Here is a 24,300-nt window from a genome sequence, read left to right as displayed (position 1 = left end):
AAACTAAAAGTTTCTATTTTCATCTTAAGATTTGGGCTCCCCTTTTTATCTCTTGGATTGGTTAGCTTTTTTGTTGTTTTAGGGGTGCCTTTTCTTATAGTACTGGGAATGAACCCGAGGCTTCCAAACTGAGCTACACCCCTGTTCGTTCATTCATACAGTCATTCAGATTTTGAGACAGGATCTCACTAAGTTGCCCAGGCTGGGCACAAACTTGTGGTCCTCTTCTCCTGCCAGGGCCTCTCACAGTGTTGGGATTAGAGCATCAGCCTCTTTCTTTCTTTTTAAAATTAATCTTAAATGTAATAATAAGTACATTCATCATAGGGGGTTTGTACCTGTATATGATATATTTTGCTGCTTATTTTCCTATTCTCCCTCTTCCCCTCGCTCCCCTTTTATTTTTTTAAAATTTTTCGCCTCATTTACAAAGCTTTATTTCCATTTTTCCCTTTTTTTAAAAAATTTTCCTGACCTTTGTTTCCCCTCTCCCCCTCAGTTAGCCTTCCCATTTGAACATTTTCTACTTTTTTTAAAAACAAAATTCATATTTTATTTAGATTGAAATAAACTGTACAAAATTTGAACATTTTCTTGTTATGTCACAATATCTATTATACATTTTGTTCCTTACTTACACTTTTTTTTTTCTTTTTTGGTACCAGGAATCGGACTCGACCTCAGGCTTGCCAGGCAAGCGCTTACGCCGCTGAGCTGTATCCCCGGCCCCCTTATGTACACTTTTAATGCAGTATTTACACGTGTCCAGTTTATTTCATTTAAGAGTATAGTCTCAAGGTGCATCCGTTTACCTAGAAATGTCTCAAGTTTATCCTTCTGTATGGTTGAGTAATATGGCCACTGTATTAAAAAAAATTTTTTTTTTATCTATTCATTGGTTGATGGACATTTGGGCAGATTTACCTATTACAAACTGTGGTGCTATAAACATAGGTATGGATACAGCACTGTGATTTGATGCTTTTAATTCTTTTGGGAAGATACCAAGAAGGGAGATAGCAGGGTCAAATAGAACCTCTAGTTTTAGGTTTTTTGAGGAATCTCCACACTGATTTCCACAATAGTTGCATCAGTCTACACTCTCACCAGTGGTGGAGAAGGGTTCTTTTTTTCTCCAAAGCCCTCCAGCTTTTTTTTTTTTTTTATCATCTTTTTGAGACAGGGTCTCGCTATGCAGTTCAGGCTGATCTTGAACTCACTTGTCCACGCTGGCCTTGAGCTCACAATGATCCTCCTGCCTCAGCCTCCCAGGTGCTGGGATTACAGGTGTGTGCTACCACGCCCGGCTCAGTATTTAGATCTTTCTTTATCTTGTCTTTTTTTGAGACAGGGTCTCGCTATGCAGTTCAGGCTGGCCTTGAGCTTTGTAGCCTAGGCTGGCCTCGAACTTAAAACGATCCTCCTGCCTCAGCTTCCCAAGTACTGGGATTACAGGCATGCGCCACCATGCCCGGCAGTATTTAGATCTTTCATCTGATTTGTTTTCAGTTTAGTGTAAGGTGAAAGATACCGATCTAGGTTTCATCTTCAACTTGTGGAAAGCTAGTTTTTTCAGCACAGCTTGTTAATGAGGCTATCTTTCTTCCAGTGAAGGTGTTTGATTCCTTTGTCAAAGATAAGGTCCCTGAGTGTGTTTGGAGTTGTTTCTGTACCTTCTAATTTGTTCCACTGATACTTGGGTCTATTTTTGTCAGTACTATGCTGTTTTTATCACAATAGGTTTATATATTTCAATTTAGTAATTGTGATGTCCCTTCCTTTGCCTTTGTTGCCCAGAATTTATTTTGTTATGCTAGGTCTCTTCTGGTTCCAAATGAATTTTATTAATGTTTTCTCTAGTTCTGTGAGGTATGTTAATGGTATTTTGATAGGTATTGTATTAAATCTGTATAACAATTTTGGAAGCATGGCCATTTTCGCTATATTGGTTCTTCCTGCCCAAGAACAAGGAATAGCTTTTCATTTTCTGATATCCTCTTCAGTCTCCTTTTTCAGAGTTCTACAGTTTTCAACATAAAGGTCTTCTACTTCTTTCATTAGATTGAATCCTAGGTATTTCATTTTTTTGGATACCATTATAAAAGATGTTGTTTACCTAATTTCTCTCTCAGTGAGTTTGTTATTTATATACAGGAATGCTATTGATTTGTGTGTGTTGACTTTGTGTCCAGCTGCACCACTGAATTTGGTTATTACATCTAGAAGTCTTCGAGTAGAACTTCTGGGGTCTTGTATATAGAGTATCATGTCACCCCAAAATAATGATAATTTAACTTCTTCCTTTTCTACCATTATTCCTTTTATTTCTTTCTCTTATGTGATTGTCCTGGATAATGTTTCCGGAACTACATTGAATAAGAGTTGTGATAGTGAACATTATTGTCTTGTTCCTGATTTTAGAGTGAAAACTTTCAGTTTTTGTCCATTTAGTATGGTGCTGGCTGTTGGTTTACCGTAGATGGCTTTTACCAGATTGAGATAAAGACCATCTATTCCAATTTTCTCTAGGGTTTTTATCATGAATGGTGTTGGACTTTGTCAGACGCTTTTCCTGAATCTATTGAGATGATCATAGGGATTTTGTCCTTGTTCTGTTAATGTGGTATATTACATTTATTGATTTGCATATGTCAAGCCATCCCTGGATCCCTGGGATGAATCCCACTTGGTCATGGTGTATAATCTTGATGATTTGGTGCATTGTTTGCCAGGATCTTATTGAGGGTTTTTGTGTCTATGTTCATTAGGGAGCTTAGCCTGTAGTTCTCTTTTTTGATTGGATCGCTCTCTGGTTTTGGTATCAGGGTAATGCTTGCTTCCAGAAATGGATTTGGGAGTATTGCTTCCCTTTCTATTTCATTCAAGAGTTTGAGAAGTAGCAGCATTATGTCTTCTCTAAATTTCTTGTAGAATTCAGCAGTGAATCCATCAGGGCCTGGGCATTTATTTGTTAATAGGTTTTTAATTACATCTTCAATTTTATTAACTGATACTGGATTATTTAGGATTATTGTTGGTGTATAGTTGGTTTCTCTCTGGGGTGACAGGTACCAAGAGCGATGTGTGGCAGATGAAAAGAAAAACAAAAGAGACAAAGTTATGGGATCAGCGGGCTGCAGCCTCTAGGACTGAAGCCTGGATTACCATCCTCCTTAGCCCTTTATTAGGATACAAACAAAAAGGAGCAACAGGACAAATGGGAGGAATCATTAACAGGATTAGTGAGGACAATACAGCTTAATTGTCACGGGAACTAGACTTGACTTAGCTGGCCATCCTGTTATCACTCCTTCCGGCATATCTCAAAGCATCTAGCGTTGCCCAGCAGCTTTCCACAGGGACTAAGGTCCTGCTTTCCTTTCCTTTCATGCTCAGGCTTTTGCTAGACTTTCTCCAGAAACAATCCTATGACTTGGTCAGGCTCAAAGTCCCACACGGTAATACGTTGAAAGGTCAACTGTCCTTCTCCACAGGTTATTGTATCTTCCTGATCCAACTTCTGCTAAGGTGGCCTGGGTGTCTCCAGACGCCTGGCGCTCCTGTCTCCGTGACTGCGAGCGCAGGGTGCTTGTGACCTCTTCTGAGTCACACGTAGCTGGTGGAACAGAAGAACTGTTCCCACTCATTTCTGTCATCCCAGGAGCTAACTTTGGTCCCAGTTTATGTGAGGGATTAACCTGTGGAGTAGCTTCCAGTGTATGTGTTTGTGCATCGGGAGGGGACCCAGCCCTTCTGCACTAAGCCGGCTTCCCTTCCGAAGCCTGTCTTCTTCCTCTTCTGTAAAGACCGCGAACAGATCAAATGCGTCAAAAAAGGTGGCTGTGGGCTCGCTGGAGCTGTATGCGGTTTTCCCAGTGCCACTTGGGGGCTAAGTCTGAGCCCACAGGGAAAGTGTTTCTCAAGCATTAATTCAGAAAGATGTGTTTTTCTTTTATTGGAAAAGAGTGGCTCCGACTACGTGCTGTAAGTTCTCAGGGGAAACCAAGCCTCCAGGGTCCTGTAGCCTGTGTGGAAGAAAGCGGCTCCTGAAGGTTCTCCTGGAGACACTGTCCAAGGCGTGCGCGGGGCTCACTGTGCAGCCTGTCGCCTTTGCACTATACTTCGAGTTCTACCAAACTTTTATCAGTAGCCAAAGAACTCTGGGTCTTTGTAGAACGTCAATGAGGTGAAAGTGCACTATGAAGATTGTTCGCCTGTGCTGCATTTGGGGCTTATGGTTATTAGGTAATATTGTTTAAGAACTACTGGGTCTTACTGCAGTCCTGCACTAGCATATAATTTATACTATGTGAAAAAAGAAGACAAGACTTATTACTAGGGACCACAGAAATGCTTTTTCTTCCCTCCCCACAGGGCATATCGAAAGTCTTGTTCCCGAGGTGACACACGCATCGTTATACATCCGGGTGCTTATTTTGGCAATTTGAGGGAATCCGGTAGCTCGGTTTTAGTTTCTCCTTTGAAGGACTTGATCCCAGCTGTAAGGCAACATTTTCTCTTAAGGGACTGCTTTGCTGCTGGGGAGCGAGGCTGCCAGACTGATGTTTTTCTCTTTATTTTTATTTTTTCTTTCTTTCTTTCTTTTTTTTTTTTGTGTGTTTTTGAGACAGGGTCTCACTATGCAGTTCAGGCTGGTCTTGAGTTCACTATGTAGCCCAGGCTGGTCTCAAACTTGCAACAATCCTCTGCCTCAGCCTCCCAAGTGCTGGGATTACAGGCGTGCGCCACCACGCCCAGCCCCATAAAAGCAGCCTTTTCTAGCGGTCTCTTTTCAATCTTTTCTTTTCCTTTTTTAAAAAATATTTAGTGAATTTTACTCCAGTGAAGTTTAAATGATACAGAAATGAAAAATATTAGCCAAAAAAAAAAAGAAAAGAAAAACACTAGCAATCTACACATAGTAAAAAGTGCATATAAATTAGCCAACTCCATGGGCATTTCCAGTTAAATATTCATACAAATGCATATTCACCTTTTTCTTTATACAGCAATAACACACACATACCTGTCATTAAAATTCTGGCAAAAGGGGCTGGGGATTTAGCTCAGCGGCAAAAGCGCCTGCCTGGCAAGCGCAAGGTCGTGAGTTCGGTTCCCGGTACCGGAGAAAAACCAAAACCAAAAAAAAAAAAAAAATTCTGGCAAAAAAATGAGAGATATTTACACTATTCTCACATATCAAAGTTAGTATGGAATATGTTTTAACAAAAACATTCTACAAGAAGGTAAACCCCTGATTTAATTCCATAATTTTATCATGCCAGAAGCATTGTTGGTTCGAATTTTTTAAAAGCAAGAAGATATTGGTATCATAACACATTGGTTTATTAATAAAGCATTTTGTAAACAGTATGTACAAAATTTTAATACTGGTTATTTATTATGATGTTTTAAACTTTGAAAGTCTCTTCAACATAGGAAAATACGGGCTGGGGATTTAGCTCAGCGGCACAGCGCCTGCCTGGCAAGCGCAAGGTCCTGAGTTCGATTCCCGGTATCGGAAAAAAATAAAACAAACAAAAAAGCACATAGGAAAATAGCTGCACACATTTAGTTTTTTTTTTTAATATATATGTAAAACACTCAAAAAATCCATGATTGGTCTCTGTGGTCCCTAGTAATAAGTCTTGTCTTCTTTTTTCACATAGTATAAATTATATGCTAGTGCAGGACTGCAGTAAGACCCAGTAGTTCTTAAACAATATTACCTAATAACCATAAGCCCCAAATGCAGCACAGGCGAACAATCTTCATAGTGCACTTTCACCTCATTGACGTTGAAGCTGCTCCTTTTGGAGATTTTTCCACTTCAATGTGAAGTAGAGTGTTAGGATTTCATTAGTGGTTTCATTATGTGGATTTTTAAAAGAAAAGAATTGTTTTGATTTCTCCCACAGTTCAGAGTTGGAAATCATATGGTCCAAGGTTGTTTTTAAATAACCAAATGTTCTTTAGTAGATGAAATCTCTCAATGCAACTGCAATAAATAAGCATCTACACCCTTAGCTATATTACCAGCATAGCCTGGAACCAAAGTAAGATGGTTTTCCTGTTCCCACGATCTACTTAATCGTTGTTTTAAAATCTTAATATTTCTGTCATGTATAATTTCTGTTTTGGGTCATAGTTCTGACCACCACCTTTTTATTACTGCTTGAAGCCAGTTTAAACCAACTATTACATATTCTTCACATTTGCTTTTAAGTAATGACTTTAGTAGAGGCAATAAATCTACACAGCAGCCAAGTGAGATACACTGTGTTTCTTCCTGTAGACTGTTGGTGAGCACAGGAAGGCAATCCGCCACAACTCCAAGGTCTTCAGTTCTTACCGAATAAGCTACAAGTTCACTTACACTTCTCTTTCTCCAGAAAGTTAAAGCTACATTCAGTCTCAGATTCCTGCTGAACAAAACTTGCGCCATTGTTTCACGGTCTGAGAAACCTCAGAGAAAAACCCACTGTGTTTTGATGATGGGCTTTCTGTCTGAGAAGAGCTAGAGTCACGAGTTCACTGACTGTCGTGGGGAAATTCTCAGGCAGGCGGCCTGCACAAGCCGGTTCGTTTTCTTTAGGGGACTGTTTTTTTCTGTAACAAGGATTTGGAAAGGACCATGAACCTTTCTGCGGTAGATCACCTTATGTAGTGTGTCTGGGCTTTTCACAGCTTGTCCAACTGTTCTACTTATGTAATAAGCAGCCAGCTGTTTTGGAGATACCTTGACCTCCTTCATGTTCTTATTAGTGAAATTAGATATCCCTTTTCTAGGAAGATCAGTGGAATGATCCTCATTATTATTACAAAAGTTCTGGTTTTTAACATTGGTTTTCAGATGCCATAATCTCTTTAACTACCAGTGTGCCCCAGCCCAGCCCGGGTGCGGACGAACAGCGCCTGGCAGCCTCCAGTCTTGTCTTTTTGTTTTTGTTTTTGTTTTTGTTTTGATTTTTTTTTCTGGTACCGGGAATTGAACTCACAACCTTGTGCTTGCCAGGCAGGTGCTATGCCGCTGAGCTAAATCCCCAGCTCTGCCTCCAGTCTTTTCCTGCAACAGGAAGAAGGGGTACTAAATTCCAAAGTGCCCTACAGAAACTCACTCTTGGCATGTAGCATCTTGTAATATATATAGTACCACTGGCTCTAAACATTTTTAGTGTAGTCAGACAGCAGTGCCATAGTTGCTAAAAAAGGTGTCTCTGGCCTTCCCCCAAAAGGGGGAAGGCACAGGCTCGCTCTAGGATTGGTTTACTTGTGTATGTATGGGGGGGTGATCTTTTAGTTTGCAAAGTACATTTCACATCTGTTGTACTTTAGTTGTTACAAGACAACGTGTGAGATGTGTGTTGACTGTTAGTGCTGTTTTATAAATGAGGAAACTGAGGCTTTGATGATCTCATTTTATCTTCACAGTAAAAAGTGCAGCCAGATGTGGTGGCGCATGCCTTTAATCCTAGCACTTGGGCAGCTGAGGCAGGATTGCCATGAGTTTGAGGACATCCTGAACTACTAGTGAGACTGTCTCAAAAAACCATAATAATAACCTAGTGCAGAAAACTTGTTTTAGTTGAAGGCCTTGGTCCTACTTAGTAGTACAGTATAGTGCTTGCTTTAGCAGCACAGATACTAAAAAAGTAATAGAGTATAACTGGTTGTCTTATTTTATTTTAAAGTTGGTGTTAGCCAAGTGTGGTGGTGCATGCCTGTAATCCCAGTACTGAGGAGGCTGAGGCAGGAGGATCACCTCAAGTTCAAGGCCACCCTTGCCTACATAGTGAGTTCAAGGCCAGCCTGGACTACATAGGGAGACCCTGTCAATAAACAAATAAATAAATCGATGTTGAATTTCTGTTGCATCTCAGCATTCTCATAACAAGCAGTTTTCCTTTGCGGGGGGTGGGGGGTGGGGGGGTGTCTAAACATAGAAAACATAAGCTACACCTTTTCTCTGAGATATATTTTTAAAAATTCCTCCAGTGCAGGTATATGGGTAATAAGCTTTCCAGGTTTTTTTTTTCAATCTGAAAATGTCTTTATTTAACCTTCCATTAAGTCATAACCACACATGTACACATGCACACACACACACACACCTCTAATTATACCTTTTTTTTGTAGCTGGAATCAAACTCAGGACCTTGCACTTGCCAGGCAGGCATTTTGTGCTGCTGAGCTATATCCCCAGCTTTCTAATCATACCTTAATAATTATTTTCTCTTGGCACTCTGCAGAAAATTCTCCAGCCTTTTAGTTTTAGTTGTTTCTCTTAAGTAGTCTCCTGTCTGTTGCTTCCTTTGAGTTTCCTGTCTTTCCCAGAAGTGCTGCGGAGAGAGGCTGGGCGCTGCCAGCACGCCGTGTGCGGGACAGATCTTACCAGCAGCATTGAGTTCTCAGCCAGTTTCCTCTTGTGTTTTCCCTGGGGGCATCAGGAACCCTGGCAGTTGGATCTGGGCTCCTGTGTACTCGGACAGCAGCCCTTCCCTGGAGCCCCACCGCTGTCACAGGCTCTTCAGGGAATGCCAGAGAAACTGTGATACAGCAGGCAGTTTGTTAGACCGGCCGCTGTCTTCAGACTGGGAATGCCCGCCAGCCTGTTCTGTGGCCCCTGTGGCTTTCTTGTGACAAACTGTCTCATGAAGAGGTTGAGTCACTGTAACCCGTTCAATACAAAGGAGAGATGAGCAAGTAATGCGGATTTTTTCCTTTTTCTTTGCAGAATTCATCCTGTCTTGTTCTTGCTGCTCGGCACGCCAGTGCTTCTTCCACGGTAAGGGTTTAAAAGGCAGTATTATTGGGGCAGCCTGACCCTGGGACACAGTGTGTGGCAGCCACCTGCTACTCAGAAGGCTGAAGTAGGAGGATCATAAGTTTGAGGCCAACCTGGGCAAGTAAGACCCTGTCCCTCAAAATTTAAAAAAAAAAAATTAATTGAAAATAAAATAAGAAGGGCCAGGAATGGTATCACATGCCTATAATCCCAGGACACTGGGAGGCTGAGGCAGGAGAATTCCAAGTTCAAGCCCAGCCTGAGTAATTTAGCAACTTAGTAACACCCTGTCTTAAAATTAAAAAAAAAATTGAAAAGCACTGGGGGTGCTTTGGCTCATGCCAGAGTTCCTGAGTTCAATCTCCAATATTGAAAAAAAGTGGGGGGAGGCTAGGAATGTAGCTCCCTGGTAGAGTGCTTACCTAGCAAATGTGTACAGCCCTGGCTTCAGCCCCCAGTACCATCAAAGAAAGAAAGATGGCATGAAGGAAGGAAGGGACTGATTCAGCAGCATAGTGAAGTGGGAATAACAAACACTTTCGCCTCGTACAAGTTTTTAAATCATAAATTATACATAAAAATAGCTTTTCTTTTTTCAGTGTTGGGACTGAATCCTTGGCCTTGCACATGTGAGGCAAATGCTTTACCATTCAGCTGCGCCCCAGCCCTCTACAGAGCATAAACTTTACCATGTTAATCGTTTTTAAATACAGTTCCGTGACAAGTACATTCACATCTGTGTAGCCGTCACCATCATCCATCCCACAACATTTTCATCTCTCACAGTTGAAACCACTCATTAACCACTTCACAGTCACCCCAAGCACTGCTGGGGCAGATGTCGATTCAGCCAGTCGATTCTTGTAGTGAATAAATTTGATAAAGTTGTCATTTTTATACTTCCTCTTTTTTTTTTTTTGGTCTTTTTGAGGCAGGGTCTCGCCATGCAGTTCAGGCTGGCCTTGAGCTCACTTTAGCCGAGGCTGGTCTCGAACTCACAAAAATCCTCCTGCCTCAGCCTCCGGAGTGCTGGGATTACAGGCGTGCGCCGCTACGCCCGGTGCTACTTCCTCTTATATTTTCTTATAGAAATTAATGAAAACATACAGTTTTTTGTCATCCTGCATTTAAATGATCGGGCTGGTAAGTGGTGAAACCAGAGCTCCCTCTACTCCGCGTCTCTCCATTCCCCTTTTCTTGTGAGACGAGGTCTCTAGGTGGCTTAGGCTGGTCTCCTGTAGCCTTCGCTCCCTGAGTAGCCGGGTGGTAGGCATGGCTCCCTCCCCCTAATTCTTTTGCCATCGTGGATACAGAGTAGTTGACCAGACTTCCCTGACGGAGAAAGCCACATGATTACAAAGGATCTTCTCTTCATATCACCCACTTCGCAGGAAGTCTCAAACTTCGAGATGGTTACTTAGCCCCTCTCCTTCTCTTTGCAGAATTTGAAAGACATACTGGCCAACCTGATACCTAAGGAGCAGGCCAGAGTCAAGGCCTTCAGACAGCAGCATGGCAAGACTGTGGTGGGCCAGATCACTGTGGACATGGTACGTCGTGCGGCCCTGGCTGGGAGAAGCAGGCCTCGTGGTGCGCCTGAGCAGAAGTACCGCCCCTCCTGCTGACTGCAAAGCGCTCTGCCCCCAAACAAGGAAATAGTGGGGCTTGTGCTGTTCACTAAAGATTATTCTTTCCTACAGATTTAATACTTGAATTCATCCTAATTTACCTATACGAAGAGTAAATGTAGTTTCTAGACCTGTTGCTGAGCCCTTAGCCTTTGGAGGCAGGACTGTGTATCTGGATTGATACTTCATCAGCCATCCCGCTCAACTAGAACCCTGCAGGTCTTCTAGAACAGCTTTAGGGTGGTTTGTTCCCCCAGCGTTAAGAGATGAAGCAACGCCCGTTGGTTTCCTCGCTATCCCTGTAATAGACCTCATTCCGTTTACTTTAGTTGGGAATCAGGAGAGGTTAAGAGTGAGCAGGAGAAAAAATACAATAAGAAAAGTAAATAAACAGGAGCAGAAACATCGAAGAAAGATAAGATAGTCATTTCTCACCTTAAAGTTTTCATTTCTAGTATCCACGGTCTTTGCAGAGTTCAGTCATTAGTAAGTTCATTCTCTAGACATTTTTCTCCACTAAGTGAAGAGAATTATGTTTTCTCTCCCGGGTTCCGTGAATCTGATAAGCTCTAGTCCAAATAATTCTGCCTCCTGGTCACACCCTCTTTTCTTTAGATGTACGGTGGCATGAGAGGCATGAAGGGACTGGTCTACGAAACGTCAGTGCTTGACCCTGATGAGGTAAGACAGCTTCGTGTCGGTCACTCATGTCTTTGAGTTTACCTCGTGCAAACCAGTGTGCAAGCCAAGCGTGCAGACCAGGGACTAGGCCAGTGGGGGAGGGAGAGCAGCACGTATCACTGACTTGCGCATTTTGGAAGGTAGAGCGTAAGTGATGTGGAATAACTGGGGAAAGAGTTTACCTTTTCAGTGTGTCAGAGTACAAGGTGGGGGCGCTGCAGAGAGGTGACGCCGGGTGCAGCGGCACACACCTGTAACCTAGCTACCTGCGAACCTGAGGCAGGAGGGTCGCCCTGAGTTTGAGGCCAGCCTGACCCCCATGAGGAGCACCTGTCTGAAGGCTGGAGCCCAGTGATAGAGCTGCCCCGGGTTCCATCACCGGTGACACGCACACAAAAAGCAGGTGTAAATATGTGAGGGTTGAAGTTCTGAAAATCCTATTCTGAGTGGTTGTATGAGTAACGCTTCTCCCCCAGGGCATCCGCTTCCGTGGCCACAGCATCCCTGAGTGCCAGAAACTGCTGCCCAAGGCTAAGGGTGGGGAAGAGCCCCTGCCTGAAGGCTTATTTTGGCTGCTGGTGACTGGACAGATCCCCACAGAAGAACAGGTAAAGCAGAAGGGTATGAGCCCTTCTCATCCCCCTTCTTCTTAGCCTTTCTCTAATCTGAGACCCTTAATCCTGCTCTGGCTGTGAGCAGTAGCTCATGGAGATGTGCAGTGAGGGGAAGGAGTCAACAGCTCTGCTGTGCGAGTAGATTGTGTTAAACGCTCTTGGATTTTTATTCAGATGTCGCTGTTCTTTTATTCTTTCCTTTCTCGTACTAGTGTCCTGAGCAGTGTCTGCTTTTCCACAGGTGTCTTGGCTCTCACAAGAGTGGGCAAAGAGAGCGGCTCTGCCTTCCCATGTGGTCACCATGCTGGACAACTTTCCTACCAACCTGCACCCCATGTCTCAGCTCAGCGCAGCTGTCACAGCCCTCAACAGCGAGAGTACCTTTGCCCGGGCGTACGCAGACGGCATCCACCGAACCAAGTACTGGGAGGTAGGACACTGGAGTTGGCTGACTGGTGTGTGATGGGGATTCAGAGGACTCAGGTATGAAAGAATAGGGATTATAGACTCTTCTGAGTTACGCCAGAAAAATATGTAACAAACGTGCGGGGAGGAAGGGGAACAGCTGAGTGGCTGAAAGTGTACTTACTTAATCCAACTTGAGGCCTCGGATTCAATCCACAGCACCAAAAACAGGAAAAGAAAACATTTCCACTGTCTGCTTACTTTGTGTCTGTTAACGAGACTATAAAGGTAAAAAACAGAACAAAACATGCTTTCTGTCACTGAGGTTATTGATTTGGCTATTGCTGTACATGTAGGAAACTGCAATCCTATAATCCTGCTGCAGTGGAGGTATTTACAAAGGATTGTTGGAATATTGAAAAGGCTGTGACTTCACAGAGCAGTCTCACCCCAGCTTCAGAGGGCCACTTCTTTCCCCGTCCTCTTTAAAATGAATAAAGAGAACTTGGAGAAATCTTACAAGTTGAGTAGGTACAGCTGAGGCAGCCCCAGCGCCTACGAGGACTGATGCCATGAACCACCCAGGGTACCTATCACGAGTGGAAAGGAGGTTAGTACCCTAGGACTAGGGTCCCCAAACCAAAGAGCTTCATTTTCTGAAAATGAGATATACCCGTAATAGCTTGAACTCTGTCTGAGCACAGTGGCACACGCCTGCGGTGCCAGCTACTAAGGGACTGAAGCAGGAAGATCCCAAGTTGAAGCACACCCTGTGCAATTTAGTGAGACCCTGTCTCAAAATAAAATAGAAAAGACTGGGAGTGGAGCTCGCTGATCGAGCACGAGCCTGGGGTGCACAAGGCTGAAACTCGTCCCTAGTGCCAGGGAGAAGAGAGTTTGAGCTCGTGACTGAGGTACGGTAACCCTGTTTTGTGTTGTGTCACCCTGGTGTATGGTACAGTACAGCACCTAACTCCTTCCATCTTCTTCACTACCCCTCATACTCATAAATACTGGGTGAAGTACAGATGTATGTACCCAGGTTTATAAGAGGCCATCCCATTTTGTTTAGTTTCTTATTTGGAGACAGGTAGCGTAGAGACAAAATTCCTTTTTACAAAACAAGTGTTTTTGTAAAATCACTTTACACTAAGTGATTTTTCCCCCAGGACTGGGAGTTGATCCCAGGGATACTAGCACTGAGGTTCATCCCCAGCCCTACCTATTTATTTATTAATTTTTTTAAAAAAAATTATTTTTTTTGAGACAGAGTCTCTCCATGTAGTTTGGTCTGGTCTTAAACCCCAGACTGGCCTCAGATTTGTGACAGTCCTCTTGCCTCAGCCTCCTGAGTGCTAGGGTTACAGGTATGCACTACCACACCTCACTACCCCCACCCTAGGTTGTGGTTTTGGCTTTTATTTTGGTGCCAGGAATTGAACTCAGGACCTTGTGATTGCCCAGCAGGTGCTATACTGCTGAGCTATATGCCCAGCCCTTCTGGTTATTTATTCGTTCATTTGTTCGGTATTGATACTGAACTCAGGGCCTCTGCTACATCCCCGATTGTCTTTTATTTTGGGACAGGATCTCTCTCAATTGCTAAGTTGCCCAGGCTGGGCTTGAACCCATAGTGCTGGAAGTTCAAGCATATGACACCACACCTGGCTTTATATTTTATTTTGAGAAAGGGTCTTGCTGAATTGCCCTGACTGACCTCAAATTTTTGCCTCAGCCTTTTCTGGCATTACAGGCGTGCACCAAAGCACCTGGCACCCTAAATGGTTTATGACCTGAGACGTCAACCGCCAGCAGGCCTTGAAGCGTTCGTTGTGATGCAAGACCCTGCATGGCACGATACCCTGATCTGATGAAACCCTTTTAGGGCCTGGCAAATCCTGCTTTATTTGGTTGATCGATATTTATTTGCTAACTCTGTAAATAAATTGGTTTAGCTGAGCATGGTGATACATATCTTTAGTCCCAACTACTCAGGAGACTGAGGTAGGAGGGTCACTTGAACTCACCAGTTTGAGACCAAGACCCCATCTCAAATACAGAGTAGAATTTTGTTCGCTATTGGAGGAAAGAAGGAGGGTTTGAAATTGATATCAGTCTGGTTGACATCAGGGAGATTGTTATAGAGCAATAAAAAAGAACCAGTCACAACTTAAAGTTGGCATTTTTTTTTTAATTGTTGTTTGTGGTCCTAGGGATTAAACGTAAGGCCTTTGCACTGAACTATATCTCCAAGTCTTTTTAAAAATTTTAAATGTTTAGTCATTTATTGTTTGTTACTAGGGCTGAAACCCAGGGGCATTCTACCACTGAATTGCAGTCTAACCCTTTTTAGATAGTCTTGCTAAATAGCTAAATTGCCCAGGCTTCAGGCTGGGCTTCAACTTGGATTCTCCTACCTTAACTTCCCCAGAGTGCTGGGATTGCAGGCATGTGCTACCCATTAGCTTAAAGCATTTATAAAACTGCACATCAGCTGGGCATGGTGGTGTACACCTGTAGTCCCAGCACTCTGTGGGAGGCTGAGGCAAGAAAATAGCAAGTTTGAGCCTAGCCCAAGTGACTTGGCAAGATCCTATCTTAAAATAAAAAAAGGCCTGGGAAGGTAGCTCAGTGCAGAGGCCCTGGATTCACTCCTCAGTACCATGAAAATAGGTAGAGAGAGAGACAAAACAGAAAGACAGACAGACAGAGGTGGGCCGCATAACAACATGGACAATAAGTCATACATCCTCTTTTTCTTTCTCCCTTCGTTTGCTTTTTAAAATGTGCAAGTAATCATCTGTGTAGGTCTCCATAACAGAAAAGATTAAGTTAAGACTAACAGTTTTTCTCCTCTGAAATTCATCTTTTAGAAAATGATTGCTTGGGCTGGGGATTTAGCTCAGTGGCACAGTGCCTGCATGGCAAGCGCAAGGTCATGAGTTCAATTCCCGGTACCTGAAGAAAACAAAACAAAAAAAAGAAAGTGATTGCTTAATCTGGCTAAGGTGGTGAACTCTGTAATACCAGTACTCTGGGAGGCTGGAGCAGGTCTCAAAATAGCTCAGTGCAAAAATCCTGGGTTTAATTCCCAGTGCTGCAGGGGGAAAAAAAATTGAATTGAATTCCACTGTCTGGGGCCGAGTATGGTGGCGCACGCCTGTAATCCCAGCATTCGGGAGGCTGAGGCAGGAGAATCATTGCGAGTTCGAGGCCAGCCTGGGCTACAGAGTGAGCTCAAGGCCAGCCTGAACTGCATAGCGAGACGTTGTCTCAAAAAGACAAAAAAGGGGCCTGGGGATTTAGCTCAGCGGCACAGCGCCTGTCTGGCAAGCACAACGTCGTGAGTTCGATCCCCGGTACCGGAAAACAAACAAACAAAAAATCAAAAAGACAAAAAAAGAATAAAAAAAGAATACCACTGTCTGACCTTTGATGCCTATTACTGGATTTTCTTTGGAAGACAAAAACATAAAAAAACTAAAACGTTATGTCTTAACACATCATTTAGTGTAAAGTCATGATAGTGGGGGGCAGTCCATTCACTTGGGACCCCTCCAGGAGCTACCCTCTCAGGAGCTACTCTTTCCTACTCCCCATTCCTATTCTCCAGTAAATTTTCCTACCTAAAAAAAAAAGCATGTAGTGGGAGAGATTTGGCATCCAGATGACTGCTGTGTCTCAGTTCTCTCATCTGTAAATGGTACATAGTGTCCATCAACTAAGAATTGAAAAGAATGTTTCAGTGCACATGAAGTACTATTATAATTCAAGCATAAGGCCACACATATAATCCCAGTGCTGAAGAGGCTGAGGCAGGAGGATTGGCATGATTTGGAAGCCAGCCTGACCTATATAGCAAGACCCTGTCTCAAAAAAAAAAACCTATTATAAATCATTAAGGTGAAGTGGCTGGGTTGTAATAGTTTATTTGGTAAATGGTTATTTTTGTTATTCCATCCATTGAAACTATCGACACAAATAGCCTGATCGATGGAGGACAAACTGTATTCCTGCCTGACTCTTCTTTGCTGATAATTCCTTTTTTCCCCATCTTCCTTTTCTGTCATCAGTTGATTTATGAAGATTGTATGGATCTGATTGCAAAGCTACCTTGTGTTGCAGCAAAGATCTACCGGAATCTTTACCGCGAGGGCAGTAGTATCGGGGCCATCGACTCTAAGCTGGACTGGTCCCATAATTTCACCAACATGTTAGGCTATACTGATGCTCAGTTCACGGAACTCATGCGCTTGTACCTCACCATCCACAGGTGAGCCAGCCCTGCAGCCATAGCTACACGGGGGCACTACGTTTAAATTCTAATATTCTAGCTGGGCGTGGTGGCTCATGCCTGTAGTCCCAACACTCCGGAGGCTGAGGCAGGAGAATCATTGCGAGTTTGAGACCAGCCTGGGCTACAAAATGAGCTCAAGGGCAGCCTGAACTGCATAGCAAGACCCTGTCTCAAAAAGACAAAAAAAAAAAAAAAATTCTAATATTCTAGCCGGACGTGGTGGCGTATGCCTATAAATCTCAGTACTCGGGAGGCTGAGGCAGGAGGATCCTTGTGAGTTCAAGACCAGCCTGGGCTACAAAGTGAGCTCAACGCCAGCCTGAACTGCATAGCAAGACCCTGTCTCAGAAAGACACACACACACAAAGTTCTAATATTCTTAGCTTCTGGGAACAGATGATATGCAACAAGGAAATGAAAATATGATACAGGGGATGCTACAAGGCCAAAAAGGGTTTCGTGCTGGGTGTGGTGGCCTACCTGTCTCCAAAAAAAGAAAAAAACAAAGGGGGAAGAGGGAGTCTTGAAGAGGGAGTCTTGTAAGGAAGGTCAAGTGACCCAGGGGGGAAATGATAGCCATGCTAAGAACTAGAGGTTGCTTCTAGCTGGAAGAAGAACTCAACTTGTGGGCTTTGTTTATTTTGTTTTATTGAGACAGGGTTTTGCTGTGTAGTTCACGATGGCCTTTAACTCACTCTAGCCCAGGCTGGCCCTGAACTTTGGCAGTCCCCCTGCCTCAGCCTCCTGAGTGCTGGGAGCACGGGTGTAAACCACCAGGCAGGGCAGACCCTTGGGAGCGTTAGCTTGTCCTTCAGCTTTGCAAGAGCTCCCCCTTGTGGCCATTATTATTAAAGCTGGGGGCAGGGACGTAGCTCGGTATTGGAGCGTTTAAAGCCCAAGCATGGGCTCCATCCCCAGCCCTGACAGGGAAAGGAAAGGTGGCAGGCTGCGGTGGGAACTACAGAGCGAGGCCCACAGGCATCAACTGGTCATTTCTTCAGCTCTGTCGAGAGCTGACTGCTGTAGACTGGTGTAAGCTCATGGCTAAGTTAGGATGTGACAAGAATAGCAAGGCTCTACATCCGCCCCTTCTTTCTCCCCCACAGCGACCATGAGGGTGGCAATGTAAGTGCCCATACCAGCCACTTGGTGGGCAGTGCCCTTTCAGACCCTTACCTGTCATTTGCAGCAGCCATGAATGGGCTGGCAGGGCCTCTGCACGGACTGGCGAACCAGGTAGGGCTGTTCTTCCGCTTCTCCTGCCCCTTGCTTTTGTGCCCCTGCTTTGTTCCGGAGTTGGCTGCTCTCCCCTGGCGCATGTCCTGACGCTCCCGTTCCCAAACCTTACCCCAGGAAGTGCTTGTCTGGCTCACGCAGCTCCAAAAGGAAGTTGGCAACGATGTGTCCGATGAGAAGTTACGAGACTACATCTGGAACACACTCAACTCAGGACGGGTAAGCAGAGGCGCTGAGATGCGTAGCTACTGGGAAGGAAGTCAGCGTCCAAGTCCGGAAGTCCGGAAGAGTTACAAAGAAAAAAAATGAAGATAATTATGGGAGACCCTCACCCCCAGTAAAAAACCAAAAGAAATAAAGTGAGGGAGGGTCCTGACTTTGCCTGCCCGGAAGGCTTCCGGAGAAACATTCTAGCCAAGAGTACCAGCCGTCTTCTCCCGCTCCTTTGTAGGTTGTCCCAGGCTATGGCCATGCGGTGCTGAGGAAGACGGACCCGCGGTACTCCTGTCAGCGAGAGTTTGCTCTGAAACACCTGCCCAACGACCCCATGTTTAAGCTGGTCGCCCAACTGTACAAGATTGTGCCCAATATTCTCCTAGAGCAGGGCAAGGCCAAGAACCCTTGGCCCAACGTAGACGCTCACAGCGGGGTGCTGCTGCAGGTGAGGTTCCCCTGGGCCATGTGTGTGCAGTGTCCTGCTGTTCTTGGCCACCCTGGACGCGACTCCCTGGCCAGTTTGGTTTTGTTGGTGCTGGGGTCTGAAGCCGGGGTGCTCACGCTGAGTCAAACCCCAGCCCTTTTGTATTTTTTACTGAAACGGGTCACTGAGTTGCCCAGGCTTACTGGGCTCAAACTTGCAATCCCCCTGCTTCAGCCTCAGACTGCTGGCTTTATCGGCTTGCACACCATGCCGGGCTGAGAGCGCGGACCCTTACACCTCCTCCACAGAGCCTTTTGATAAAATTGCTCATAACAGGTCGGGGCGAGGATTGCTCTCTTCAGAATCCCAGTTATCCTTTTCCCAGCGTCATTTGTCTTTAAGGCTGACTGGGCCAAGTCCCTGGAGGAAAGCAGGAAATGGAACCTCAGAGGCTCCTTTCACCTGGCCCTGCGTGTGCCGTTCCCTCTGTGCCCTGAACAAAACCTTTTCTCTGTTCCTCCTCGCAGTACTACGGCATGACGGAGATGAATTACTACACGGTCTTGTTCGGAGTGTCGCGGGCGCTGGGCGTGCTCGCGCAGCTCATCTGGAGCCGGGCCTTGGGTTTCCCTCTAGAGAGGCCGAAATCCATGAGCACGGAGGGTTTGATGAGGTTTGTGGAGTCAAAGTCAGGGTAAAGCTTGGAGTTGGAGATGGGGAACCGACCGGAAGAGACGAAGCTTAACGACAACAACATAGTGTACTTGTGTTTCAAGGGGCCTGTAAAGACTTAAGATTAAATTGTTTCTGAGGCACTGAAAATATGTTTGAAGTTAAAATATAAATTAAGACTTTAAAAGATAAAAAGTGATCCCTTCTTCCTAACCAGCTCCCTCCCCTGCCCGGTACGAGGTGCCCGTCGGCCGTAGGGTGCCCGGGACTGATGCATGTGAGGCGGGTTAGGCCCGGCCCCCGCCGTCTCTAGAGAAGAACCTGGCTCCTGCCTCTGGGTCAGAGCAGGTCACACACAATCTGCGGTCTCCCCGGAGCTTTTGCTGGTACTCTGCCCGGCCCTCTCGGCTAGGACCCCAGGGCCTTGCCCCTCCTGTTGCACAGAGCTCACTGCAGGGTTACCAGCTGTGCCAGGCCCTCGCCCATGCCCCAGACACCGTCTAGGAAGATCTGTTGGGTCGCTGGGCATGCTTTGGCAGTTTCTTTTTATGCTAGCAGGTGACCGTGCAGGTATGGCATTTGTTGGCACCCAGTGTTTCATTTGATTTTCCTTTTTAAAATTACCCATTAAAGTTGAGGTCTGGAAGTATTATGTCCCATTACTTTAATACCTCCTTCCAGACTTGATACACCTGTTCTGCCTCAAGCTGAGGATACTCTGGGCCTTTCCCTCTTGGTCCCTGCTAAAGACCTCTTTAGTAGGTCTGTCTGATCTGTGGTCTTTCCCAGTCACTAGGATTTAACAGCACTAATGTGAACTAAGCTTGTACTTCCGCAGAACTCAAGCCACTGCCGTCTGACCTTTCTCCCATGCATATGCTCTGGGGGATAGAACAGGAGCTCAGGAACGACCAGCCCTTCATGGTCTGGTCCCAGGGGTATGAACGTTTCCTTTTGAGCAAAGAGATGATTCAAGATTATATATGGTCTCCTCTGAGTATCAGGCCCATGGGCTGGGGACGTGCAGTGTAATAAGCCTCCCTCTTCATCCCCTGCCACAGAAAATGCCCCCTTATTTATCAGTGTCTTTCTTTCCTGCCCCTTCTGCAAGAGCTCACAGTACAGTGTTTCAGAAGCCCCACTTACACAGGTTCTCGGTGACTCGATGCTCTGCTGCCTTTTCTTTGGGAAAGGGCTGAGATACACTCCTGCCACGGCCCCTCCTCCCTCGGTACTCCTGCCTGCCTTTGTGTGGCTCCCCAACCCCAGAACCATGCTGTTGAGATGGACACACTGTAAACCCTGGGTAACTGTCAAGTCATTATGCAGACTTCAGGTTGTTCTGTATAAAATAAAAAATAAATGTTTTTATTAACAACGCTTGAGCCTGCTGTTAAATAAGGCCTGGGAGAATCTTTATGACAGCATAAGGAATCTACCTGGTGAGGTCCTGAACCTGCTAAGTGGTGTAAGTTACCCCGTGCGGCCCTCTGTCTTAGGGCAGGTGTGGCATTCAGCGGGAAGACTCCCTTCTCTTTCCTCAAGGTCATGATGTCCTTTACCTTCAGCCCTCGCCCTTCCTAATTCTCTTACAATTCGGAGCACCCAAGGAGCACCGCCACGCCTCACAACTGCTGGTGACTGATCGGAGAGCTGGAGCCCACTGGGTGAAAGGAGCCTGCGGGGAACGCGCGGACTCCGAGTGCGAGCTCGGGGCCGGCACACTCGCGGGCCCGGCTGCCCCGCAGCGTCTCCCCTGCAGCCTTCTGTAGTGTTCAGCAGGCCTCCAAGAGGACCAGGGGTGGTCCTGAGGGTACCAGATACGTGGGAGGTCGGAGACCCGAGGGTTCTGTCCTGAGACTTCAGCTGCAAGTGACCTTCTGGAAAAGCTATAAATAGGCGAGGGAGTGGGAGCGAGGTCCTGGCGTGTAGACTGTGCTGCTATAGTTAGCAGGGACACTGTGTCCAGGAGGCTTCCTTACACCTTTCTGCCTCCAGGGAGCCATGGTTTTCTTCGGTTCTGCTATAGCTACATTATTCTCCCAAGAAACAATGCAATATAGGTAAACTCACACTGTCACAATTTATTGAAATTTTATAAAAATTGAGGCCAAAATAGGAAGGTAGTTAATCCAAGAGTACAAAGACAGCTCCGCTTACTGTTTTTCTGTGGCCCTGTGGCCCTGAGATGGTAAGACAGTTACTCTACTCAGCAGCAGCATGGAAATACTCTTTGTATTTTTGAGACGGGGTCTTGCTGTATAGTCCAGGCTGGCCTCGAACTTGAGGTAATCCTCCCGCCTCAGCCTCCCTAGTGCTGGGATTATAGGTATGCACCACCATCCCCACCCTACTCCTTTTTTTGTTTTTTTTTTGGGTTTTTTTGTTTTGTGGTTGTTTTGTTTTTGAGATGGTCTTGATATGCAGTTCAGGCTGGCCTTGAGCTCACTTTGTAGCCCAGGCTGGTCTCGAACTCACAAAGATCCTCCTGAATGCTGAGATTACAGGCGTCCTTTTATTTTTGAGACAGGGTTTCACTGTGTAGTCCAGGCCAGCCTTGAACTCACTATGTAGCCTAGGCTGACCTTAAACTGGTGATGTTCCTGCCTCGGCCTCCTGAGTGCTGGGATTAGAGGAGTATACCAGCACATTTGGCTTGGAAATAATCTTGAACTGAGGCAGTATGGATTTCAAGCTGAGGGCAGGTTGTGTTTTTTTCCTGAGAAACTTCAGGCAAGGCAAAAGTTATTCAGTACCCAGTATCTCTGTGCCAGAGGAGAAGCTCAGTTTATTGAAGGGTTCAAGAAGCTGTTCTCTTCTCAGTCAGATATTGAAATGTCCTGCCAGGGCCCAGAAACAAGCACACAGTGAACAGGCTACAGACATCCGGGACTTGTGGGCTAGGCCTGACCCTTCCCCAGGCGTGTCTAGTCTCCGCAACCTCTGCTTTCCCTCAGCATCTCCAGCCAGTGCAGGGCCCAGTTTCTGGGGAATAGGAGGGACAGTGTTGCGCACCCCTCTCAGAGCAAATAAATAAGGGTCGGGTTGGGAGGGAGCGAAGGCTGGGGAGCAGTCCTTTGCCTCAGGTCTGGTGCACTTCATGGAACATCAGTTCGCGAGGGATGGCTGTCTCTGGGCCAAACTTGGTGGCTGCCCGGCGCTCGAAAGCAGCAACGTTCTGTTTGACAACCTCATCAAAAAATATGGTGGCCAGCTGGGAGTGCAGCAGAGAGCGGAACTCAAAGGAAATCTGGGAGAGCGTAAGAACCAGTCAGTAACTCTTGAAGACTACGTCCGACAGTCCCCGGCCAAATGCAGACACTGTGCTCAAGCCTTTTCTCTCCAGCCCACTCCAGTTTCTTATCCCCTGAAGAGCTCTAACGTAGTACTGAACGTAATACTCCACACTGTATAAACCATGGGGCTGAGGATATAGCTCAGCGGCACAGTGCCTGCCTGGCACGCACAAGGTCTTGAGTTTGATTCCTGGTTTAAAAAAAAAGCTACAGACCAAGCATTGGGAAATGGTGCTGGGTATACTCTTGGGGGGGTTAGTTTTGAGACAGGGTCTTGCTTTGAACTCTCTAGCCCAGGCTGGCCTCAAACCCGATGCAATCTTCCTGGCTCAGCCTCCCAAGTGCTAGGATTACAGGTGTGCACCACCACACCTGGTTTAAACAGATCCTGTCCCAGTGCCTCAGCTCTGCCCTGACCCCCAGCCCTACACCTATGCTGTAAAGCCTCCCGACTCACCGAAAAGTCCACAGTGCAGGTTCGGGGATAGGCAGGAATACCAGGGCTGAATCGCCAGATACTCTCTAAGTGGTTGAAGAGCTTGCCATCAGTGCAAACGGCCTGGAACGGTACAATCCGCTACTTAGAGCGTATCTCTAAGCATACAAGGCAGTAAGAAGGAAATGGGGGTTGGGGTACATCTCAGGGGTACAGCACTTGGCAGCATGCGTGAAGCCCTAGGTTCAAACCCTAGCACCACCAAAACAAAAGAAAATCCAGGTTTTTTTCCTTCTGATATTTTACTAGGGAACTATTTGACAGATAAAGTGATTCAAGAAAGGCCAAAATAGCCCTTAAAGTACTAAGAAGTACAACTTTCCGCCGTTCCCTTCTAGACAGGCCTCACCTTGACCATGTGAGGTTTCACCATGGAAACTGCAGAGGTGTAGCGCTCCAGGACGGGAGGAAAGCCAACCTCCAGCTGGGCCTTCAGGTGACCCTTGCGGCTGGATACCACCAGGGACTTCTTACACCAGGGCACAAACTCGCAATACTCCTGGACATTGGCTACTACCTCAAACATCTCCTGCATTGAGTACCTAGGGGAAGAGGAATCAGACAGGCCCGGGGGCTGCCAGCTGGGTCAGTGACCTCACCATTGGCCCTCAGCTCACACCTTTGCCCCACTAAGCACACACCTGCAGAAGTAAGCCTGGATAAATGATTTCCTAGAAGCAAAGGTACAAGTCCCCAGGATATTAATGTCACTTTTTTTTTTTTTTTGAGACAGGGTCTCGCTATTCAGTTCAGACTGGCCTTGAGCTCACTTTGTAGCCCAGGCTGGTCGCAAACTTGCAACGATCCTCCTGCCTCAGCCTCCCAAGTGCTGGGACTACAGGCATGCGCTACCATTGCCTGGCCTAATGTCATCTTATGTTTCGCAGTTTGCAGGAAGCTTCTGCATTCATTATTTTGATTCCAAGAAAAATGGATGAGAGTAGTTCACTTCACTGATCACATAAACATCAGGTCCTGCTCTACGAATTTCTAACAGTGTGGCCCTGTGTAAATTACCTGTGCCTCCATTTTCTCAGCTATACATTGGAGGTAATAAGAGTGTCTGATTTATAGGTTTGTTGAGAATTAAATGAGAAAATTTATGTAAAATACCAAAGCAGCCTAGCTCCTAGCACACTGCAGGTGCTCAATAAATTAAAATTAACCATTGTGCTTAAAACACATTTTTAAAAGGTCAAATCAAGCCAGGCATGATGGCACACACCTGTATTCCCAGCCTCTAAGAGGCCGAGGCAGGATTGCTTTGAGTTTGAGGCCAGCCTGGGCTACAAAGTGAGTTCAAGGCAGGCCTGAACTGCAGGGCAAAACCCTCTCTAAAATACCAAAAAAAAAAAAAAAAAAAAAAAGTCAGGTCAAAACCAGGTAAGGATGCTGGGCCTGGTGGCGCACACTTGTAATCCCAGCAGTAGGGAGGCTGGGGCAGGAGGATCGTTCCGAGTTTGAGACCAGCCTGGGCTACAAAGTGAGCTCAAAGCCAGCCTGAGATGCATAGCGAGACCCTGTCTCAAAAAGACCAAAAAAAAAGAAAA

General features: G+C 45.7%; 2 protein-coding genes and 2 pseudogenes across 2 annotated transcripts in view; 1 reads left to right on the top strand and 3 right to left on the bottom strand.

The window, feature by feature from the left end:
- Nucleotides 1–20,338, top strand: part of Cs (citrate synthase) — a gene marked incomplete at its 5' end in the record, with an annotated part of 31,247 nt that extends 10,909 nt beyond the window's left edge. The window contains 10 exons of the mRNA XM_005397516.1: nucleotides 8,735–8,785; nucleotides 10,228–10,335; nucleotides 11,029–11,094; nucleotides 11,571–11,702; nucleotides 11,950–12,138; nucleotides 16,187–16,386; nucleotides 17,517–17,646; nucleotides 17,764–17,865; nucleotides 18,098–18,307; nucleotides 18,814–20,338. Of these exons, the coding sequence (XP_005397573.1) occupies nucleotides 8,735–8,785; nucleotides 10,228–10,335; nucleotides 11,029–11,094; nucleotides 11,571–11,702; nucleotides 11,950–12,138; nucleotides 16,187–16,386; nucleotides 17,517–17,646; nucleotides 17,764–17,865; nucleotides 18,098–18,307; nucleotides 18,814–18,984 (1,359 nt within the window). The remainder of the gene's footprint in view (nucleotides 1–8,734; nucleotides 8,786–10,227; nucleotides 10,336–11,028; nucleotides 11,095–11,570; nucleotides 11,703–11,949; nucleotides 12,139–16,186; nucleotides 16,387–17,516; nucleotides 17,647–17,763; nucleotides 17,866–18,097; nucleotides 18,308–18,813) is intronic.
- Nucleotides 3,263–5,793, bottom strand: LOC102010232 (annotated as a pseudogene).
- Nucleotides 5,835–7,127, bottom strand: LOC102009916 (annotated as a pseudogene).
- Nucleotides 20,339–21,706: 1,368 nt separating the features above from the next.
- Coq10a (coenzyme Q10A) lies at nucleotides 21,707–23,292 on the bottom strand (the record flags this gene model as incomplete). The annotated part of the gene is given in 3 exon segments (XM_005397302.2): nucleotides 21,707–22,208; nucleotides 22,712–22,813; nucleotides 23,100–23,292. Coding segments are annotated over 3 exon segments (463 nt in total), but the record flags the coding sequence as incomplete, so codon positions are not given.
- Nucleotides 23,293–24,300: the final 1,008 nt, after the last annotated feature.

Source organism: Chinchilla lanigera, unplaced genomic scaffold (assembly GCF_000276665.1).
Source record: "Chinchilla lanigera isolate Chin_1 unplaced genomic scaffold, ChiLan1.0 scaffold00057, whole genome shotgun sequence".
In the NCBI taxonomy this organism is placed as follows: domain Eukaryota; kingdom Metazoa; phylum Chordata; class Mammalia; order Rodentia; family Chinchillidae; genus Chinchilla; species Chinchilla lanigera.
Note: the sequence above shows the minus strand (reverse complement) of the source record. Positions and strands in the feature narration are given on the sequence as shown.